The sequence below is a fragment of the Balaenoptera borealis genome (genome assembly GCF_965194805.1).
Source record: "Balaenoptera borealis genome assembly, chromosome: 14".
Lineage (NCBI taxonomy): Eukaryota > Metazoa > Chordata > Mammalia > Artiodactyla > Balaenopteridae > Balaenoptera > Balaenoptera borealis.
This window is the reverse complement of record NC_138875.1, coordinates 91,672,540-91,690,271: the sequence shown is the minus strand read 5'-3', so window position 1 is coordinate 91,690,271 and position 17,732 is coordinate 91,672,540. Positions and strand designations below refer to the sequence as shown.

General features: G+C 50.7%; 1 protein-coding gene across 1 annotated transcript in view; it reads left to right on the top strand.

Moving 5' to 3' along the window:
* Positions 1-10,445, top strand: part of GOLGA3 (golgin A3) — a 44,859-nt gene extending 34,414 nt beyond the window's left edge. Inside the window, 7 exon segments of the mRNA XM_082355371.1 lie at positions 542-658; positions 2,560-2,699; positions 3,283-3,415; positions 3,638-3,760; positions 4,882-5,046; positions 6,334-6,497; positions 7,008-10,445. Of these exon segments, the coding sequence (XP_082211497.1) occupies positions 542-658; positions 2,560-2,699; positions 3,283-3,415; positions 3,638-3,760; positions 4,882-5,046; positions 6,334-6,497; positions 7,008-7,224 (1,059 nt within the window). The 3' untranslated portion in view covers positions 7,225-10,445.
* The last annotated feature ends 7,287 nt before the right edge of the window (positions 10,446-17,732 follow it).

The window sequence follows — 17,732 nt, the reverse complement described above, 5'->3', positions numbered from 1 at the left end:
CCGAGGGCCTCCTGTGATTCAGCACTGGGGTTCAAACCCCAGCGGGGCTCTCCCTGCAGACCCCGTTGTTAGCTCCTCAGCTCTGCAGCCCCACTGGGTGTTTCAGGGAAGTCTTCAAATGGCGTTCAGCAGCCCAGCCCAGCCCATGCCTTGAGTCCACCAGGTTTGAGAGCGCTTCCGTAGTTCCCACCACTCCTGCCCCGGGCGGCCTTGCCACGGAGGCGATTGCGCTGATAACCCTTGGTTTATATGCATCTTTTGGGTTTCTAACGAGATGCTTGAATATGATCATATGATTGATGATACTCCTGTGATCTGAGATTTCGGTTTTGCTAACGAACGGCGTTCTCCAGAGATGGAATTCTCACTCCTTTCCTGGCTTGTACCCTTGTTGGCAACATGTCATGATGTCTTGAGCCCCCTTGACGCTCGACTCCCCCGCGTGGCACTGATCAGAGCGGCCCCTGCTTGCTCCCAGGGCTCTTCAGGCTTTGGAAATTTGACGTCCTGACTTCCTTACCACTCTTGGAATGTGCTGTAGGTGCAGGCAGTTTTGCAGCGCAAAGAGGAGGAGGACCGCCAGATGAAGCAGCTTGTCCAGGCCTTGCAGGCCGCGCTACAGAAGGAAAAGGTGACGGTGCACAGCCTCGAGGAGCAGGTGTGTGTCTTCCAACCGGTTCCAGATTGCAACCTCATACAGCCTCTGGAATGTAATTTTTAAATGTCTGAAAACTGAGAATTAGTACCCTTGACACATGAGTTCCCTTCCAGGAACTTAGCGTGTGAATACCTTTGCTGACGTGTCCAAGGACGGGGTGTCATCGTGGGGTTGGTGACAGCGAGGCTGGAGAGAGCCCCCACCCTGTGCTCATCAGTGGAAGAGTGTGTGCCGTCATGCGGCTCTAAGATATGTGCACAGAGCTCCGTAGCTACATATTTTGCTGGGGAAAGATGCCCTGCACGTAGTGTGGAGTTAAAAAGCAAACTGCAGAACAGTATACGTTTATTTGTGTTAAAAATGCAACCAAGAAAGGTGGTTCTGGAGACCCATGGCCATGTTCTGCATTTGGAGCAGTCTTCCTGGCTGCTCCTTTCCATGCTCAGGTGTTCACCAGTGCATCAGGTGGCTCATCCCGCAGAGGGGCCTGCCCTGGCCACCCTGCGAGCTAGAGTGGACCTCAGGCCGTGCACTTTAAAATTTTTACTCTCGTGATGCCTCGTCCGTGGTTTCTGTAAAGCTCCTTCCTCATTAGACTGTCAGCTTCCTGGGACGAGGTCTGCGGCTTGTTTACCCTCATGTCCCCAGCGCCTGCACAGAGCAGATGCCCAGAACATGTTTGTCATTGGCGCATTCATGCGTGTGTAGGTGCATGTGACCTGGGCTTTGCCACATTCTTTAAGAATTTCTCCACGAAAGTACACTAGAGATAGAAGGAAATAGCTCTTTATTTCCTGGGTGAGACAGTAAGACATTCTTTTAAAGTAGAACTAGTTTTAAGATATGTTAAGAATATTTGAACATGAACAATTATTGGCTTATTCTTGACCCACGTTTGCCTCACCTGCAGCTGATGTTTTATCCGTGCATGGAGCTGCTGCACGTCTAATGGTTCCAAACTGAGTCAGCAACACTCCCTACTTTTCTATCCCCACCTTCCTATCTTTTGCTCTGTACTCAGGTATCACTTAATAGTTTTATTCTCACCTTAAAGACGTTGTAACTAGGAGATTTTTAACTGAAAGTGCTGGGGGGATAATGTATATTTGACTTTGATTTCTTTTTTTAAGGGCAGTAATTGTAAATGATGCTTATTTATTCCTCTAAGTGCATTTGGTCTGATTGTCTTGATTGTAAAAATAGTACATGCTAGTAAAAATTTTTAGTGTGCACGGAGATTAAAGTACAGATCATCTTCAATCTCTACCTAGTGACAACCACGGCTAATATCTTCTATTGAAGTTTTTTTTCCATTCATGTATGAGTTCTTTCTATATTCATCTGTCATATACTGTAAATATTTTTACTAAACTTCTTTGAAGTGTAGTGCTTGCTAGTGCAATTAGACAAGAAAACTAAACTATTGGAAAGGAAAATGGAAAATTTCGTTATATTCTGAGAATTTGCTTGTTTTCTCAGAAACGTTGAGATAAGCTGTTGTTAACTATGAAAAAGCTAGTTACACCCTAAATGGATAATGAGCAGTAGCTTTATTACAGTTAGATGGTACGATGGAAAGGTAGATTCCTCCCAGATACACGAGTGATGAATACATGTAACAAGAAATAGGCAGATACACTTGAGGAAGACTGTAACAACTACTCAGACCAAGAAAGTTGGACACGTTTGTTCGCTCAGCAGGTGCTGCTGCCACGTTGCACGCTTGCAGACCAAGCGTGTGTTCAGTACTTGCATCCTTGATGGGGACCTTGGAAGGCTTTGGAAGGAAGGCCTGCAAGAGCAGCTAGGATGCGAGGGGTTGGGCGGCGGCCTCCACGAACCCGGGCACGTCCTGCGAGGCTGCGCCTCTGTCCTCGATGACGCCGTGTCCTTCTTCCCAGGTTGCTGCCGCCCAGGCGGAAGCGGGGCACAACCGCCGCCATTTTAAGGCCGCCACGTTAGAGCTGAGCGAGGTGAAGAAGGAGCTGCAGGCCAAGGAGCAGGAGGTGCAGCGGCTGCAGGCGGAGGCAGACGGGCTCCAGTGAGTGCGAGCGGGCGGGGCCGGGCGCCAGCACCGTCTCCATCTCCGCTTAGTGCCTTCAACGCACCAGGTCCCCTGTGTCCTAGCAAATCGCTGAGTACTCTGCAGGCAGGTCTAAGAAGGAGAGAGAGATCCGATTGCTGTCTCAGGATGCCGCAGCTTACGTCTGAAACTTTGGCCCTGGTTCTGTGTGCTCCCACCCTGTGCCCTGCTGGTTCTTCTCCGAGAACAGAGAGCCCGGGGGGCTGTGCTCAGCACCATTGCTCACCGTGGGCTCCCTTTGGGGTGGCCTCGGCTCGCACAAGTGTAGGCACATGTGCTGGGCACTGCACGTGCATCGGTCCCTCCCATCGTAGTCCCTGAACCGGGCTCACGAAGCGTCCCTCCCCAGGGCTTGTGGGGATTAGTTGAGCTAGTGCATGGCAGAGCTCCTAGTACAGTCCCTGCCCAGGGTGAGCAGTACAGGAGTTTCTGTCATGATGCGTGTCACCCAGGACATGTAACGTTCGACGGACAACATTTTTGAGTGGGAAGGTAATTGGAAGAAGGCTGTAATTTCACTCTTCCTTGTTTTTTATGCTAGGATTCAGGAGGGGAAACATTCCCAGGAAATAGCACAGTTCCAGGCAGAGCTGGCAGAGGCCCGGACCCAGCTCCAGCTCCTGCAGAAGCAGCTGGATGAGCAGCTGAGCAAAGAGCCCGCAGGAAACCAAGAGGTGACCCGCCGGGGCGGCTGTACATCTCCAGTTAACAGGACTTGCAGAGCTAGGCTCTGCTGGTTGACACATTCACTTCATTCCCTGCCTTCTTGGAAAGGGATATTTATTTTTTCTAAGTATGATATTAAATGATATGGAGAGATATAGTTAGAGCAATGTTATAATGCATGAAAGCCATTTTAAAATTCTTTTGGTCGTGTGACTTTTTCCCTTCTCTAGATGGAAAATCTCAAATGGGAGGTGGATCAGAAAGAGAGAGAAATCCAGTCCTTGCAGCAGCAGCTGGACTTGACCGAGCGGCAGAGGAAACAGCAGTTGGATGGAGTACAGCAGTCGTCGCAGGTGCGGGTCGTGTGAGCGCCCCGGGCAGCACTCCACCAGTCCCCCCGGGCCGTGCCAGGCAGCGTGCTAGGTGCACCGCAGGAGTGCTCAGTGGGTCGAATGCGCCCACGAGACGGCTCTGCAGACGTTGTCCCATTTCAGAGAGAAGCCCAGGTCAGGCAGCTGAGGGACGCTGAGCAGAGAGCAGGGCCCCAGGGCCCCACCCTGGGCTGAGCTGTGCAGTGTGTCCCAGGAACGGGATCTCAGTAAGTCCAAAAAATGAGACGGTTCCATTCGCCAATCTGTGAAAAGCTTCTCTACGAAGAAGTCTCGGCACAGTCTTGACTGCTCGAGGAAAGGGTTGGGAACGTGACTCAGGCTGGGATTCCTGCTTGTAGGTGGACGGCTTGAGATAACCAGAACTGACTTGTGTTCTGTCGTAGGGACAGTTAGGCTTATTCTAGTAGCTGATCTTGGAGTTTAAACAAGGGTTGGGTTCCTTGTCAGATGTGGACGTGGGAATGTTAGCGGCCCCTCGGCAGAGGCTCTGAAGTGTGGATGGGAACAGTGAGGACAGGACTGTAACCGGATCCTCCGCAGTGTAGACCCTTGGAGAGGAGTGGCGGGGGGAGGGAGCGAGTCATGAAGGCTGGGAGTTCCAGCCCCTTGGAATTGTGACGTTCAAACTAAGATTTGTGCAGTGTGTTTAAGACCTTTCAGATTTTTTTTTTTAACTTATGTGGGTTATACATTTACCACCTTTTAAAAAAAATTTATTTATTTAACTTATTTATTTTTGGCTGCATTGGGTCTTCGTTGCTGCACGCGGGCTTTCTCTAGTTGTGGCAAGGTGGGGCTACTCTTCATTGCGGTGCGCGGGCTTCTCACTGTGGTGGCCTCTCCCGTTGCAGAACACGGACTGTAGACTCGCGGGCTCAGTAGTTGTGGCTCGCAGGCTCTAGAGCGCAGGCTCAGTAGTTGTGGTGCACGGGCTTAGTTGCTCCGCGGCATGTGGGATCCTCCCAGACCAGGGCTCGAACCCGTGTCCCCTGCATTGGCAGGTGGATTCTTAACCACTGCGCCACCAGGGAAGCCCAAGACCTTTCAGTTTTAAAAATCTGTGACTTCTTCACTTTCTTTAGAATATTAAATCTGAGCTGGAGATGGTACGGGAAGATCTGTCCCTGACCCAGAAAGATAAATTCATGCTTCAAGTTAAAGTGTCGGAACTGAAGAGCAACATGAAGACGCTGCTCCAGCAAAACCAGCAGCTCAAGCTGGACCTGCGGCGGGGAGCAGCCAAGACGGTACTGGGCCCAGCGGGCGGTTGGCGGGGCCTCCGGAGATGCGTTGGCGGGAGGTTGGCAGGCTTTCCAGTCAGTCACCAGTCACAGGGTTACATTAACCAACACTGAGTGACGCTTGTGTGAAGGTAGATGATGATGGGCTGCTCTCCTTGGACCACAGGCCAAAGCTTTTTAATTTAGAGCTCTTTCCAACGGAATGTTTGCCTCTTTCTATGAATTTAGATGCCATTTTATTGTACTGTGCTTTATAAAGCAAATGACGGCATGGTTTGCTTGTGTTAACAAGAGCCCCTGGGCCTCTAGGCGAGACCAGCTGGGACACAACAGCTGCCAGAACAGGCAGGGGCCCGGGGACCCCGAAGCAGCCGTCATGAGCTCTGTTCAGGTTATCTGTTTACCCACCATCTGTTGTTCTACTCAGTCTATGTAAATATTTTTCAGGTGCAAAGAAGTCACTCAGATTCAGAGGTTTATTTACTATTTAGCACGGTTTGCTTATCTGTGGAAAAAGTTTGAAGTCCTAGGAAGGGGAGTCTTATGAGTTGGAAAATTGACTTAATTTCTTACGGAAACTCAGAGTCAAGGCCGTGGTCTCTCTGGAAAGCTCCCACCATGAGCTCTCGTTTAGGGGGCTCTCGGCAGCTCCGGCCTCCTGAGGAGCCAGGACTGTAGTGTTTGGTTCATGCATTAGGAAGAAGGTTTTCTATTCAGCCAACATTTCTTGAACCCCCGTGGCTGCCAGCTCTGCCGATTTAGAATGAGTGGGAGGTGCTTCCCCAGAAGCCCGAGGGGAGCTGGGGAGGCGCCTCAAAGACCACGTGTGACGGCGGGGACCCTCGGGGAAGGGGCAGGGGCGTCAGCCTCCGAGTGGGAGAGCTAACTGTGTGCCTTTTTTTTTTTAAATAAATTTATTCATTTTTAATTTTTAAAATTTATTTTTGGCTGCGTTGGGTCTTCGTTGCTGCGTGTCGGCTTTCTCTAGTTGCCGGTGAGGTGGGGCTACTCTTCGTTGCGGTGCGCGGGCTTCTCATTGCGGTAGCTCCTCTTGTTGCGGAGCACGGGCTCTAGGTGTGCGGGCTTCAGTAGTTGTGGCACACGGGCTTCAGTAGTTGTGGCTCGTGGGCTCTAGAGTGCAGGCTCAATAGTTGTGGCACGCGGGCTTAGTTGCTCCGCAGCACGTGGGGTCTTCCCGGACCAGGGCTCGAACCCGTGTCCCCTGCATTGGCAGGCGGATTCTTAACCACTGTGCCACCGGGGAAGCCCCTAACTGTGTGCTTTTAAAAACAGAGAAAGGAGCCGAAGGGAGAAGCCAGCTCTTCCAGCCCCGTGACGCCGGTGAAGATCCCTGACTGCCCCGTGCCGGCCTCGCTTTTGGAGGAGCTGCTGCGGCCCCCACCTGCCGTGAGCAAGGAGCCCCTCAAGAACCTCAACAGCTGCCTCCAGCAACTCAAGTATGACTGCTCTGGGCTCTGTCTCGTAGTGTTTACAAATAAGTTGCAGGTCTCAGTTGGAAGAATCTTCCCTGTTGCCAACACCGCACGTCCAGCAGAGGCGAGCGGCTCCGTGGTGTTTCTTGGCGGTGGGTTGGTCCCGTGCCTCTCCCTCCATCTGCAAGGTGGGAGCTGTCCGGAGCTAAATGACCCTGCGCGCCGGGCAGTGGGAGGCCCGTGTCTGAGGCGAGGGCAGGTGTGGCTCTGGCCCTGTGAGCGGACGCCCTGCAGGACAGACCCTCGGCTCTGTCTTTCCCACGTTCTCCCCGATCGGCGTGTCGGCCTCTGTGTGGTGCACAGGAAAATGCCCAGAGTCCCTTTCGTGCTGTCCCAGGAGAGAGGCCCGATGGGCCCCCGAGGGTGTGCGTGAGCGACCTGCCGTCAGGGCTGGGTCCGAGGTGGCCGGCTGTCTCCTGGGGGGGACAGCGCCCCCGGCTCTCGTCTGACCACACGCCTCCCCTGTCTCCCCAGGCAGGAGATGGACAGCCTGCAGCGCCAGATGGAGGCACACGCGGTCACTGTGCACGAGTCGCTGTCCTCGTGGACGCAGGGGGACCCCGCCAGCCCCTCCCGCCCGGGCGATCGCGCCAACCCCGGAGGAGACGCGGAGCAGCGCGGTCAGAGCAGGGCCGCGAGGGAGCGCTCCGGAGTGGTGCCCGCCGAGCATCCGCACCCCGAGTGTTTGTAGCTGCCCGCAGGAGTGCTCTCTTCTGCGTGTTATTTATTTGACTGTGCGCTCTATGTCTTTCTAAGAGATGAAAGTTAAGTTTTACGTAGGCCGTTACAAGGAGTAGAATAACAGAACGAGAGTCGAGAATTGATGATAGTCTTTTGCAGGTCACAACCAGCTTTTCCCACAAAGTGACCAAATCTTAAAAACCTAATTTAGGTCTCAGTGAGACATTTTGAATGTGTCTGAAGGGTTATTTGCAGAAGGAGGTATCTTAGGCCTGACCGTAGACGCTGCTCTCGGATGGTCGCTGGCGGAGGCATTGCATGGCTGCGTCCGGCTTCTCACTTTCCTGTCTGATTCAGAAAGAGCTTTCCTCCCTGCAGGAGTGAGACTTCGTTTGCACCTTTGGTTTTTATTTTATTTTGTTCTGTTTTCAATAGCCATCTCTCCATAGAACGTGTATATAAATACCGGAAATCATAATCTAATCTTTAAAAAGTATATGCTCATATTATTTAAGAATGACCCGAATTGTCTTTTTATTGATTGCCTTTTGAAAATCTGCAGTTAGGAAGTAACGTACTTGTAGGATTTAGGAATGTCAGAAAATTATGTTTTAAGAAATGTAATTATTTTATTTACCTTCTAAAGCCAAATATTCTTAGGCAGAAGTTGTTATTTTAGTTTCACTTTATTTTGAGGGTCTTTCCTTGCCATGAATGCACAACGCCCACCTGTTTGACCCCTGGCCCTGCATGGCCTCGCTCACCGTGGCCGACCCCCGGGCAGGCCTGATGGCCCCCAGGACGCCCACATAGACACCACGGTCAGCACATGCTGACCTGACGTGTGAGGCGTGGGGAGAGGCCTCAAGAGAGGAGGGGAGGGGAAGCGAGGAGGAGGAGCAGGCCCAGGGCTCCCGCAGGCTGCAAACCAGGGAGCAGGGCTTCCCCAGGCCTCACACTTCTTTGCCCTTGTGTGGCAGTGTCCACCAGCGCCTGTGTGGTCGTCAAGAGATAGGCTGGCCTCTGTGTGGTGAGAGCCTTCAGAAGGGTGAGAAGGCCCTTGACCCTCTCATCTGGAGAGCAGCGAAAGGGGCAGGTCAGCATGAGAGGGTCTCCTGAGGTTTATTTGAAATCAGACACCCCAAGTGTGTGAGGTCCCGCCTAGAGTGACTGTGAGACTCGAGGTTTGTAAGCTTGCCCCTAGTTTGCTAAGATGATCTAAAATAATGTTTATTGTTCCAAGTTAGAGAAGAGAGAGAGAGAACGGGTCTGTGTGGCCCCCTGTGCAGGTCGGCTGGTCTGAAGATGAAGTCTGCGGTGTTACTGATAAGGCCAGACACGCTCGTGTCACCGCATCACCTGGGTCTCTCTTGTGGAGAAAACAGCGTGGTGTTTTTAATCTGCTTGTGTTCTCTCACAGTATGCTGTTAGAAGGTTAATTGATAAGATTAAAGTAGCATTAATCACAAAGATGTTTAGTGTTTAAAAAAATTCCCCAGCAAGTATTGGAACTTCTAAAATATGTATATCATTTGTACAGGGTTAATCTTGGAAACTATACTTGAAAACTTTATTCTACTCTTCATTTTAAGTTGGAAATCGTTTTCGACAAAATTGTTTTCGTACCATTGGAAAAGAAAAATGGTAATTTATGTTCTTATTTATTTTGGCTGCGATATCTTTTGTTTTAATTTTAGAGCCAAGAAATCACACTTAGCCTCGTTTTGTAGCTGCTTTCTCTCTCCTTGCTGAGGTCTTCCAGAAAAATCACAGTGTATCTTCTTCCTTAGGAAAGGATAAAGGAATCCTGAGTATATCCATCAAGAGAAAGCCAATCTCTGTTCCCCGCCCCTTTTTCCTTTGTCGAGTCACCCTCCGTGTGTGTGCGTGCGTGTGCGCGCGTGTACATGTGTGTGCGTGTGTGCGTGCGTGCGCCTCCAGCAGCAGCGCCTCGTCTGGGCTCCTGCTGTCATCCTGTGCCAGCTTCATCCTCTAGTTCTGTGCGCGCCCGGCCTGCCTCTGGCCTGAGCGCTCTGGCTGCCCCCCCCCCCCCATGTCCTGTGTGTGCCCCTCGTGCTGTCACGTCTGGCCTGTAGTTCCCAGTCAGGGGCCCTTGTGTCCGGGCTTCCTTAACAAATCACCCTGAAGGGGGAGGTTGGACTGAATCGCCTGCTCTTGGTTTGCTGCGGGTTTTTACTCTGAGCGGCTTTACTGGTGCTCCTGTCTCCCAGAGCTTGATTCTTTAGTGAACAGCGTTTGAAATATTCTTCCGCTGTGGGCAGAAGTGGGAATTAGGAACTTCCTCACGGAAAACAGCAGTCAACTCTGGAGCATGTGTAGAAACAAACACATTTGCTGTTGCGCTGTCTTTGTGTATGTTGTTCATCCTGTATGTCGTGTCCGCACTGGAGAGCATGTCAGCTTGGACACTTCGTGGTGTTATGACTTGATTTTCTTATGTTCCAAAAATAACTTACTGCGAGTGGTTATTGTTGATTTTTCCACGGTACACATCAGATAGATGCCACGGATCTTTTAGATTTACATGCCTTTGTTCTACTATTTGTAAGGTGTAACAGGCAGTGTCTTTGATGAGATGTGAAACTGGCTCACACTCTGGCCTGGGGTCCAGGTGCCAGGGTGGGCCTCGAGGAAGACAGCCTGTGGAATGCTGCGTTAGGAAAATTCTCATTCAACTCCTCCTCAGTTTAAAGACTTTTCTTGGTATAGGGACACTGCAAAAGCCATGGGCCTGCAAGGGCACCGTGACATATATTCCTACTTCTCTGAGTATTTTTTTAACGACAATTAAATGTTGTGTGTAAAGATTGCTAGTAGTGAAGGGGACCAGCGGATCTGAAAGAGAAATGTCCTGGAGCATCCCCAGGGGCTGTGATGTGCACAGGGCGGGGCCTGTGAGAGTCTCGGGGCCTCACTCAAGTTCACTCACTCCCCGCAGGGTGCCTCTCAGTGTATGGTGGTCTCAGGTTACAATAGGATCCTTGACGGGAATGCTTCAGAGGATCTAGAAAACTCGGTGGTTTTAAGTTATTCATGTTTAATAAAAATTTCCTCATTAAAAGGGAGTCCTCAGGTTGGGGCTATTCAGGGGAAAAGTGTCACCATGCACAATGAATTGTAACTTTAAAAAGCATGTTGATTTTTTATAAATTTAAGTGTGCTTGGGGATTCCTTGAATTTTGTGCAATAAACTATTTTTTGTTAAAGATTTTTATATTTCCTTGGGGTGCCTTCATTTTCATATATATATTTTGTCATAATTGGGAGTAACTTTTATCTCATGTTGTTACCAACTCTGTTCAGATAACTTAAGAGAATTTTATTGTTCTGCCAGAGTTTCAGATGGCTGTGAAATCTAACTTCTTGTGGCTGCTTTTGGCCACAGCAGGAGTGTAGCGTCTCGCCATGTTTCTTCCTTCTTCACCCGCACTTCACTTGTCACCACACGCCGGTAAGTACGGAGGTGGGAAGCGTTCACAGGAGTAACGCTCCTTCACAGGGAACCCGCGCCCGAGGCTGCGGACACGCTGCACGCGTGCTTCCGGCGTTGTCCGGCCCCCGGCCTCCACTGACTGTCCCTGGCCTGCAGCAGTGGGGCCGTGACTCCGCGGCGCAGCCTTGTGGCTCTCCAGGCTCACCTGCCTTCTTCATCCGTACTTCATTTTTGGTCAGCGAGAGTAGACCGGATGCACATTCTTCAGTTAAGTGTTATCATTTGACCAGCGTGGTAAAAAACGTACAGAAAAAGGAGCAGTAAACCAGTGGTCACAGAATTCGATTTTGTGGTGGGTTGGACACATGTTTTCTTGTGTCTCCACCTGGTGAGCTTCTATAACCAAGGGTCAGGTATTACGTGTACCACCCAGACCTAAATGAAGATGCTCTGACCGCCTCCTCTTGTGGCCTTAACTTCCTGAAGTACTGAGGATGCAAATTTTCTTTCCTACAGTAATCATGCAGAGGGTGATTATATGTATCGGAGCTTTTTCCTTTTCCTGTAAAGCTGCTAAACATTTGCAGGCGCTGAACTAACGAGTTGATGGGTTTATTTTTAAGTTGTGTCTCCTTCGTCGGATAGATGTCCTGTGCTGCACCCTCTTAACGGTCGTGCGGTGGGTGGTACCGGAGTGGTCCGGGTGCAGCCTCCCGGGCAGCTGCTCCCCGGCTCAGAGGGGGCGCGAGTGTGGGCAGAAATGCACGCTGAGTGTGAGGCCGAGGACTTGGTCTCAGCCCTCCCGGTCACGCGGTCTCATCCGTCCTGCAGCCGACTAGGTGGGGACAGAAGTAGGATTCTTTATGCCGCCGACGTCCAGTGTGGTAGACAAGCGTGATAGCTGTTGGGAGAGTCTCCGAGCCTTTCCCTAAATGAGGAATTCTTAGCAATCAGTAACTGCCCACACCAGAAGCGGCATTTATTGGAATTCTTCTGCTTGCCTTCATGCCAGCTTTCACGTCACGAAGAGTGTTGCGGGTTCTCGTAAGCAGCCTTCTTTGGCAATGCCTCTTTCCTGGAAACGCAGGAGATGTGACGTTGGGCTGCTGACCCCTTTGTCTGCCTGTTTGGTGGGGTGCAGAGGGCGGCGCTCCTGCGCCAGGCCCCCTCTCACACCCCAGCCCGTCCCCAGGCGGAGTGGGCACCCCCCTCCCGAACAGCGTGCTTCTGGGTCGGGCTGGAAGCACCTCGAGGTTTGCACACTCGGCCCTGCTTCGCCTGGTCTGGCACTTGCTGGAGGAGGCTCCACTTGGGGATAATTCTCGGCTCCTGGGGTCTCAGGGCCTTTGTTTTGTCTGTGAGCTTTCCGTGTGCATTTCTAAAGACCTGGTGGACACTTTGGAGCGATTTTCCCGGTGCTTAAGCCTTGGTGTGTTGAAAGCTGAATGCCTCATTTCCATCCAGAAGAGAGTCCCTTCCTTTGACTGACTGATCGCGATACAGTCCCCTGGTCTCTAACCCTCAGGGTTTCCCGCCCTCGGCACCATTCTCGCTGGCCCAGCCCGGCCCACGGCTCCTTCCCTGTCTCTGTTCCGCGCCCCGCCTTTCTCTGCGTCGGCCGGAGCCTGGCTCAGCCGTGGAGGCGGCCCCTTCACGCTGTCGAGCTCTCGGGCTTGTCGCCCTCCCGCTGCCACCCGAGCACGCGTTTGCTGGTCCTTCCGGTGGGCCGAGTGCCACGCACATGGCTCAGCCTCCCGGCCCGCCACCGTCTGGCCAGGAGCAGCCCCGCTGGCTTCTCTTCTTAGCTGGTCCGCGTGCACTGGCTGGGCTCTGCAGGCCCCGCCAGCATTCGCCCGGGACGCAGACGCGCGCTGCGGAGCGGCAGGCACAGCTCCGCGAGCCGGCGAGACGGTGCACGGCATTGACCGGCTGCCGCGAAGCCCGCCCGCACGGCGACAGCCTCGGCCTCGGCCGGTGCTCTGGTCAGCGTGAGCACCTGCCTGAGGGACAGTGCCAGCGGCTGACCCACGGTGGCCGGCAGATGGGAGCAAGCGATGAACCTGTCCGCTCAAGCCTCTGGAGACTAGGGTGACCTGTTCCTGCCATGTGACTCGGCCTCTCCTGGCCAGTCCGAGTGCCCACGACGGGCCAGGAGTGCCCTGGCCTTGCTCGGACGTCTTGCCCGCTTCGCTTGCCCTGAGCTGCCCGTGCCTTGTCTCTGCTCGCTGAGCACGTGTCTGAGGCTGGGGCTGGCGCTCACTGTGCCCGGAGCTGTCTCAGCGCAGCTCCGCAGGGGGAAGAAGCCTGATTCGCAGCGTTTGGTGGTTCCTAGGTGTAAATACCCCGCTGGGGCACATGGGACGCTCCCACTGTGCAGTCATTGCAGCTGGGGAGGGTGTGGGCTGTCGCAGGTAGGAGACTCTGGCCCAGCAGACTGTCCCCTAGGGATGCGACAAGTGAGCAGAAAACAGACCTGGGTCAACTTCGTAAACCTTCCCTGATCCCAACCCCAAATGACCCTTGAACCTGTGTGCACTACAGATATGGAACTAAGTTTATACCATTTCACATCATGTTTCTTTTCAGCAGTGTTATCTCTGGAGAGTCCCGTTTTCTCTTACTAGATTACAGGGTATCGGGGCAGGGGGAACACTCGGCCGGTGGATTTCATTGACAGTGAGCCTCAGTTAGCCTAGTTCGGTAACTGAAAAGAGACATGTAAGCAAACACCAACTGGGTTTCCTTCTGTGCTAATTTGCTATAGAAATGGTGGTTGCATATAGTCAACCACAACAAAACACTGCTCACAGAGCATTTTCATGAATTAGGAATAAATGCCCTGCAAGACCTCTTAAAATTCTGCAAGATCCCGACAGCTTTGTGTAAAATAACCCCTTTGCTAATCTGCAAATGAAATGTCCAGGCTCGGTTGCCAGTGCGGCTTCCTCAGTGGCTGCATCTTTGCCATCTCTGGGCTCCGTCCTGCCTTCTGCCGAGGATCTCGGTGGCTTCCTGCTGTGGCCGTCCCTTGTCACTCGCAGGGCTGCACTTCCTCTCTTGAATCACCTGGGATGGGCTGCTTTCCTGACCAGACCCCCACCATGTGTGACAGCGTACACACTTTTCCTCGTCTCATTGAAGGCTATTCACAATACGTGTGAAAGTAGACCTCCCCACTCAATCTCCGGGGTGACTCGGACCCTGGCCCTCTCGTGATCTGGGGTCAGAAGTGGAGTTAAGAGACAAACTGCGATCAGGAATTAGATTAAACTTGCTCCTTTCCCAAAAGACCGTCAGTTCTCCTAAACTTAATTCCTCTTCATTCGTGGAAATCCAATTCTCCCTGCAGGGGTTTACATCTCAAATTCCCTCATTTCTACCTCACAGGTGAGTAGTGGCCAGTATAGAGTTGGCTGCTTTTTTTTTTTTAATTAATTTTTATTGGAGTAGAGTTGCTTTACAATCTTGTGTTAGTTTCTGCTGTACAGCAAAGTGAATCAGCTATATGTACACGTATGTCCCCTCTTCTTTGGATTTCCTTCCCATTTAGGTCACCACAGAGCAGTGAGTAGCGTTCCCTGTGCTATACAGTAGGTTCTCATTAGTTATCTATTTTATACATAGTATCAATAGTGTATATGTGTCAATCCCAATCTCCCAATTCATCACTTACCTCTCCTTTCCCCTTGTTCTCTACGTCTGTGTCTCTATTTCTGCTTTGCAAATACATCTATACCATTTTTCTAGATTCCACATATATACTTTAATATACAATATTTTTCTCTTTCTGACTTACTTTGCTCTGTATGACAGTCTCTAGGTCCATCCACGTCTCTGCAAATGACCCAATTTCGTTCTTTTTTATGGCTGAGTAATACTCCATTGCATATATGTACCATATCTTCTTTATGCATTTCTCTGTTGATGGACATTTAGGTTGCTTCTGTGACCTGGCTGTTGTCACTAGTGCTGCAGTGGACATTGCGGTGCATGTGTCTTTTTGAATTGTGGGTTTTTCTGGGTATATGCCCAGTAGTGGGATTGCTGGGTCATATGGTAGTTCTGTTTTTACTTTTTTAAGGAACATCCATACTGTTCTCCATAGTGGCTGCACCAATTTACATTCCCACCAGCAGTGCAAGAGGGTTCCCTCTTCTCCACACCCTCTCCAGCATTTGTTGTTTGTAGATTTTTTTATGATGGCCATTCTGACCAGTGTGAGGTGATACCTCATTGTAGTTTTGAATCGCATTTCTCTAATGATTAGTGATGTTGAGCAGCTTTTCATGTGTTTGTTGGCCATCTGTAGGGTTGGCTTTTTTTTTTTTTTTAATCAATTTATTTATGGCTACGTTGGGTCTTTGTTGCTGTGCGCGGGCTTTCTCTAGTTGCGGGGAGTAGGGGCTACTCTTCGATGCAGTGCTCAGGCTTCTCATTGCGGTGGCTTCTCGGCACGGAGCACAGGCTCTAGACATGAGGGCTTCAGTAGTTGTGGCTCACGGGCTCTAGAGCACAGGCTCAGTAGTTGTGGCGCACGAGCTTAGTTGCTCCACGGCATGTGGGATCTTCCCGGACCAGGGCTCAAACCCGTGTCTCCTGCATTGGCAGGTGGATTCTTAACCACTGCGCCACCAGGGAAGCCCAGGGTTGGCTTCTTAATAGTGGAATTGTGTTTCCCCCCACCCCGCCTTTATCCCAGTCTTGTTTAATGGAGTGCAGACTGCATTAGATGGTGGTGAGGAGAATCCAGCCATAATAGGATACCTATTGTTAGCTGGATTCCACAGAAAATCGTGGTGTTAAGATACTGGTTAGGCTGGTAAAGCTGCTACGAGACCCCGAAATTCAATGGCTTAAATGAGAGAAGTTTCTCTTTCATGTAACAGCCCAAGCAGAAAAACGGGACTGATGAGGGCAGCTTCTGGTGCCGAGGACACAAGTGCCTTCTAACCTCCAGTCCCATCTGTGGCCTAGGACAGCTGCTCCAGGTCCCACTTATTACTGTCTGGGAAGGCACATTGCATACCCTCGTTCAAGGGTGTCACTCACTAGCTGTGTACACCGTCTGTTGCCTCCACTGAGTCACCAGGCCACAGGATGTGTGTTTGTAGCAGTGTGTCCAGCTCCAGCTGGGAGTTTCTGTTATCAAGAGGACGGGTGCTACTGGCAGCAGCCTCTATCACAATACACAGTCTCTCAGATCAGTCCCGTGCTCTGCATTCCTGGGATTTATGGTTACTATAACAAAATCCCTCGTGACGGGGGCTGACCCTGCTACCCTTGAAAGGGGTGTATATATATACAACTTTTATGTTTTTTGAAGTATGAAAGAAGTGGTAATACAGCTAACGTTTATGAAGTCCTCACCTTGCTCTGTACCAAGAGCCTGGCACATATTAATCCTCATCTCTGAGACAGGTGCAGTTACCCCCATGTTACCCCTGAGAAAACTGAAGCACAGGGAGATGAAAGAACCCACCTACAGTCACCCAGCAGGCAGGGGCGGTCTGCCCAGGGCCTGGCACTCATCACTGCACAGTGACACAGATGCATAGAAAGGTCAAGACGGGGGAGCTGCTGGGACTGAGGTCTGTTCTCAGGTACTTAGAAATTAAAAACAACAAATGGTAAGATTTCATTCTAACATGGTGCTTGCTCTTCCTTTATTTATTTAGGTTGCGCTGGATCTTACTTGTGGCACACAGGATCTTTTTTTAGTTGCTGCATGCGGGCTCTTAGTTGCAGCATGCATGTGGGATCTAGTTCCCTGACCAGGGATCGAACCCCGGCCCCCTGCACTGGGAGCGCAGAGTCCCACCCACTGGACGACCAGGGAAGCCCCTCTTCCTTTTTAAATGTAGACAAAATTTACACTAAAATAGGCACCGATTTTAAGTGTATATTCTGGTGAGTTTTGACAAATGTCAACCAATGTGTACCTGTATTACTATCAACGCAATAAGATGCAGAGCGTCTCTTTCACAGTGAAAGTCCCCTCATGTCCCTCCCAGCTCACCACCCCACTCAGAGGCAACCCCTGTTCTGATTTCTATCACCATAAGCTTTGCCTTCCCACTTTTGTGTGGAGTTCTTTTGCTTAGCATGGTTTTCAGATTCAGCCACCTTGTTGCTAATAATAAACCTCCATAGGATTATCATATGACGATTCCAAATTTGTTTATCCATTCTTATGGGGTTTATCCAAACACCTGGGTGCTTCTCGTTTGGCTATTATGAATAAAGCCGCTATGAACATTCTGTGAACTTCCTTTTTCACACCTAGGGCTGCACTGCTGAACCGTAGGGAGGCCTACATTTAACTTTACAAGAAACTGCCTCACAGTTTTCAAAGTGGTTGGCTCATTATACACTCCTACCAGCAGTGTATGAGAATTATAAAACTGCCCCACATTCTCACCAAAATTAGAAACTGTCAGTCTTCTAATTTGAATCATTCTGGTGGGTGTAAAGTAGTATCGTTGTGGGTTTAATTTGCATTTCACCCATCCTCAAATTCAATGATTCTTCTGTTGTGCTCAATTGACTGTTAGTACCATCCAATTTTTTTTAACCAAGGATGTCAGTTTTATTTCTTTAGGTTTTTTTCTATTTAAAAAGTTAATGTATAAATTACACAGTAAAATTCACCTTTTTTATTGTACATGCCTGATTGTTTTGACAAGCATATGTAGTTGTGTGACACCACCACAATTAAGACAAAAGCTTCCAGCAGTCTTTAAAATTCCCTAAGCCACTTTATAGTCAGCCCTTCCCCCGCCCGCGGCGACCACTCCCCTGCCTGTCCCTTTGCGTGAACGTCCAGTGAATGGGGTCGCACAGCGTGGAGCCTGACACCTTAGGTACAGCTGTGCATCCGTTTCTGGGAAGCCCCCAGGGCTAGGGTGGTGAGAAAGTAACCTACTCCGGCTAAGAGAGTAATCCGAGCCCGAGAAGCCAGACGCAGAGACGAGCCTGCTGCAAAGTTAACAGGAGTCACGCTGCGGCTGGAAAGTCGGCTTGCTTCGGCGGAGAAACTCGTTCTCTAGAATCCCAAGCTGTCAGAA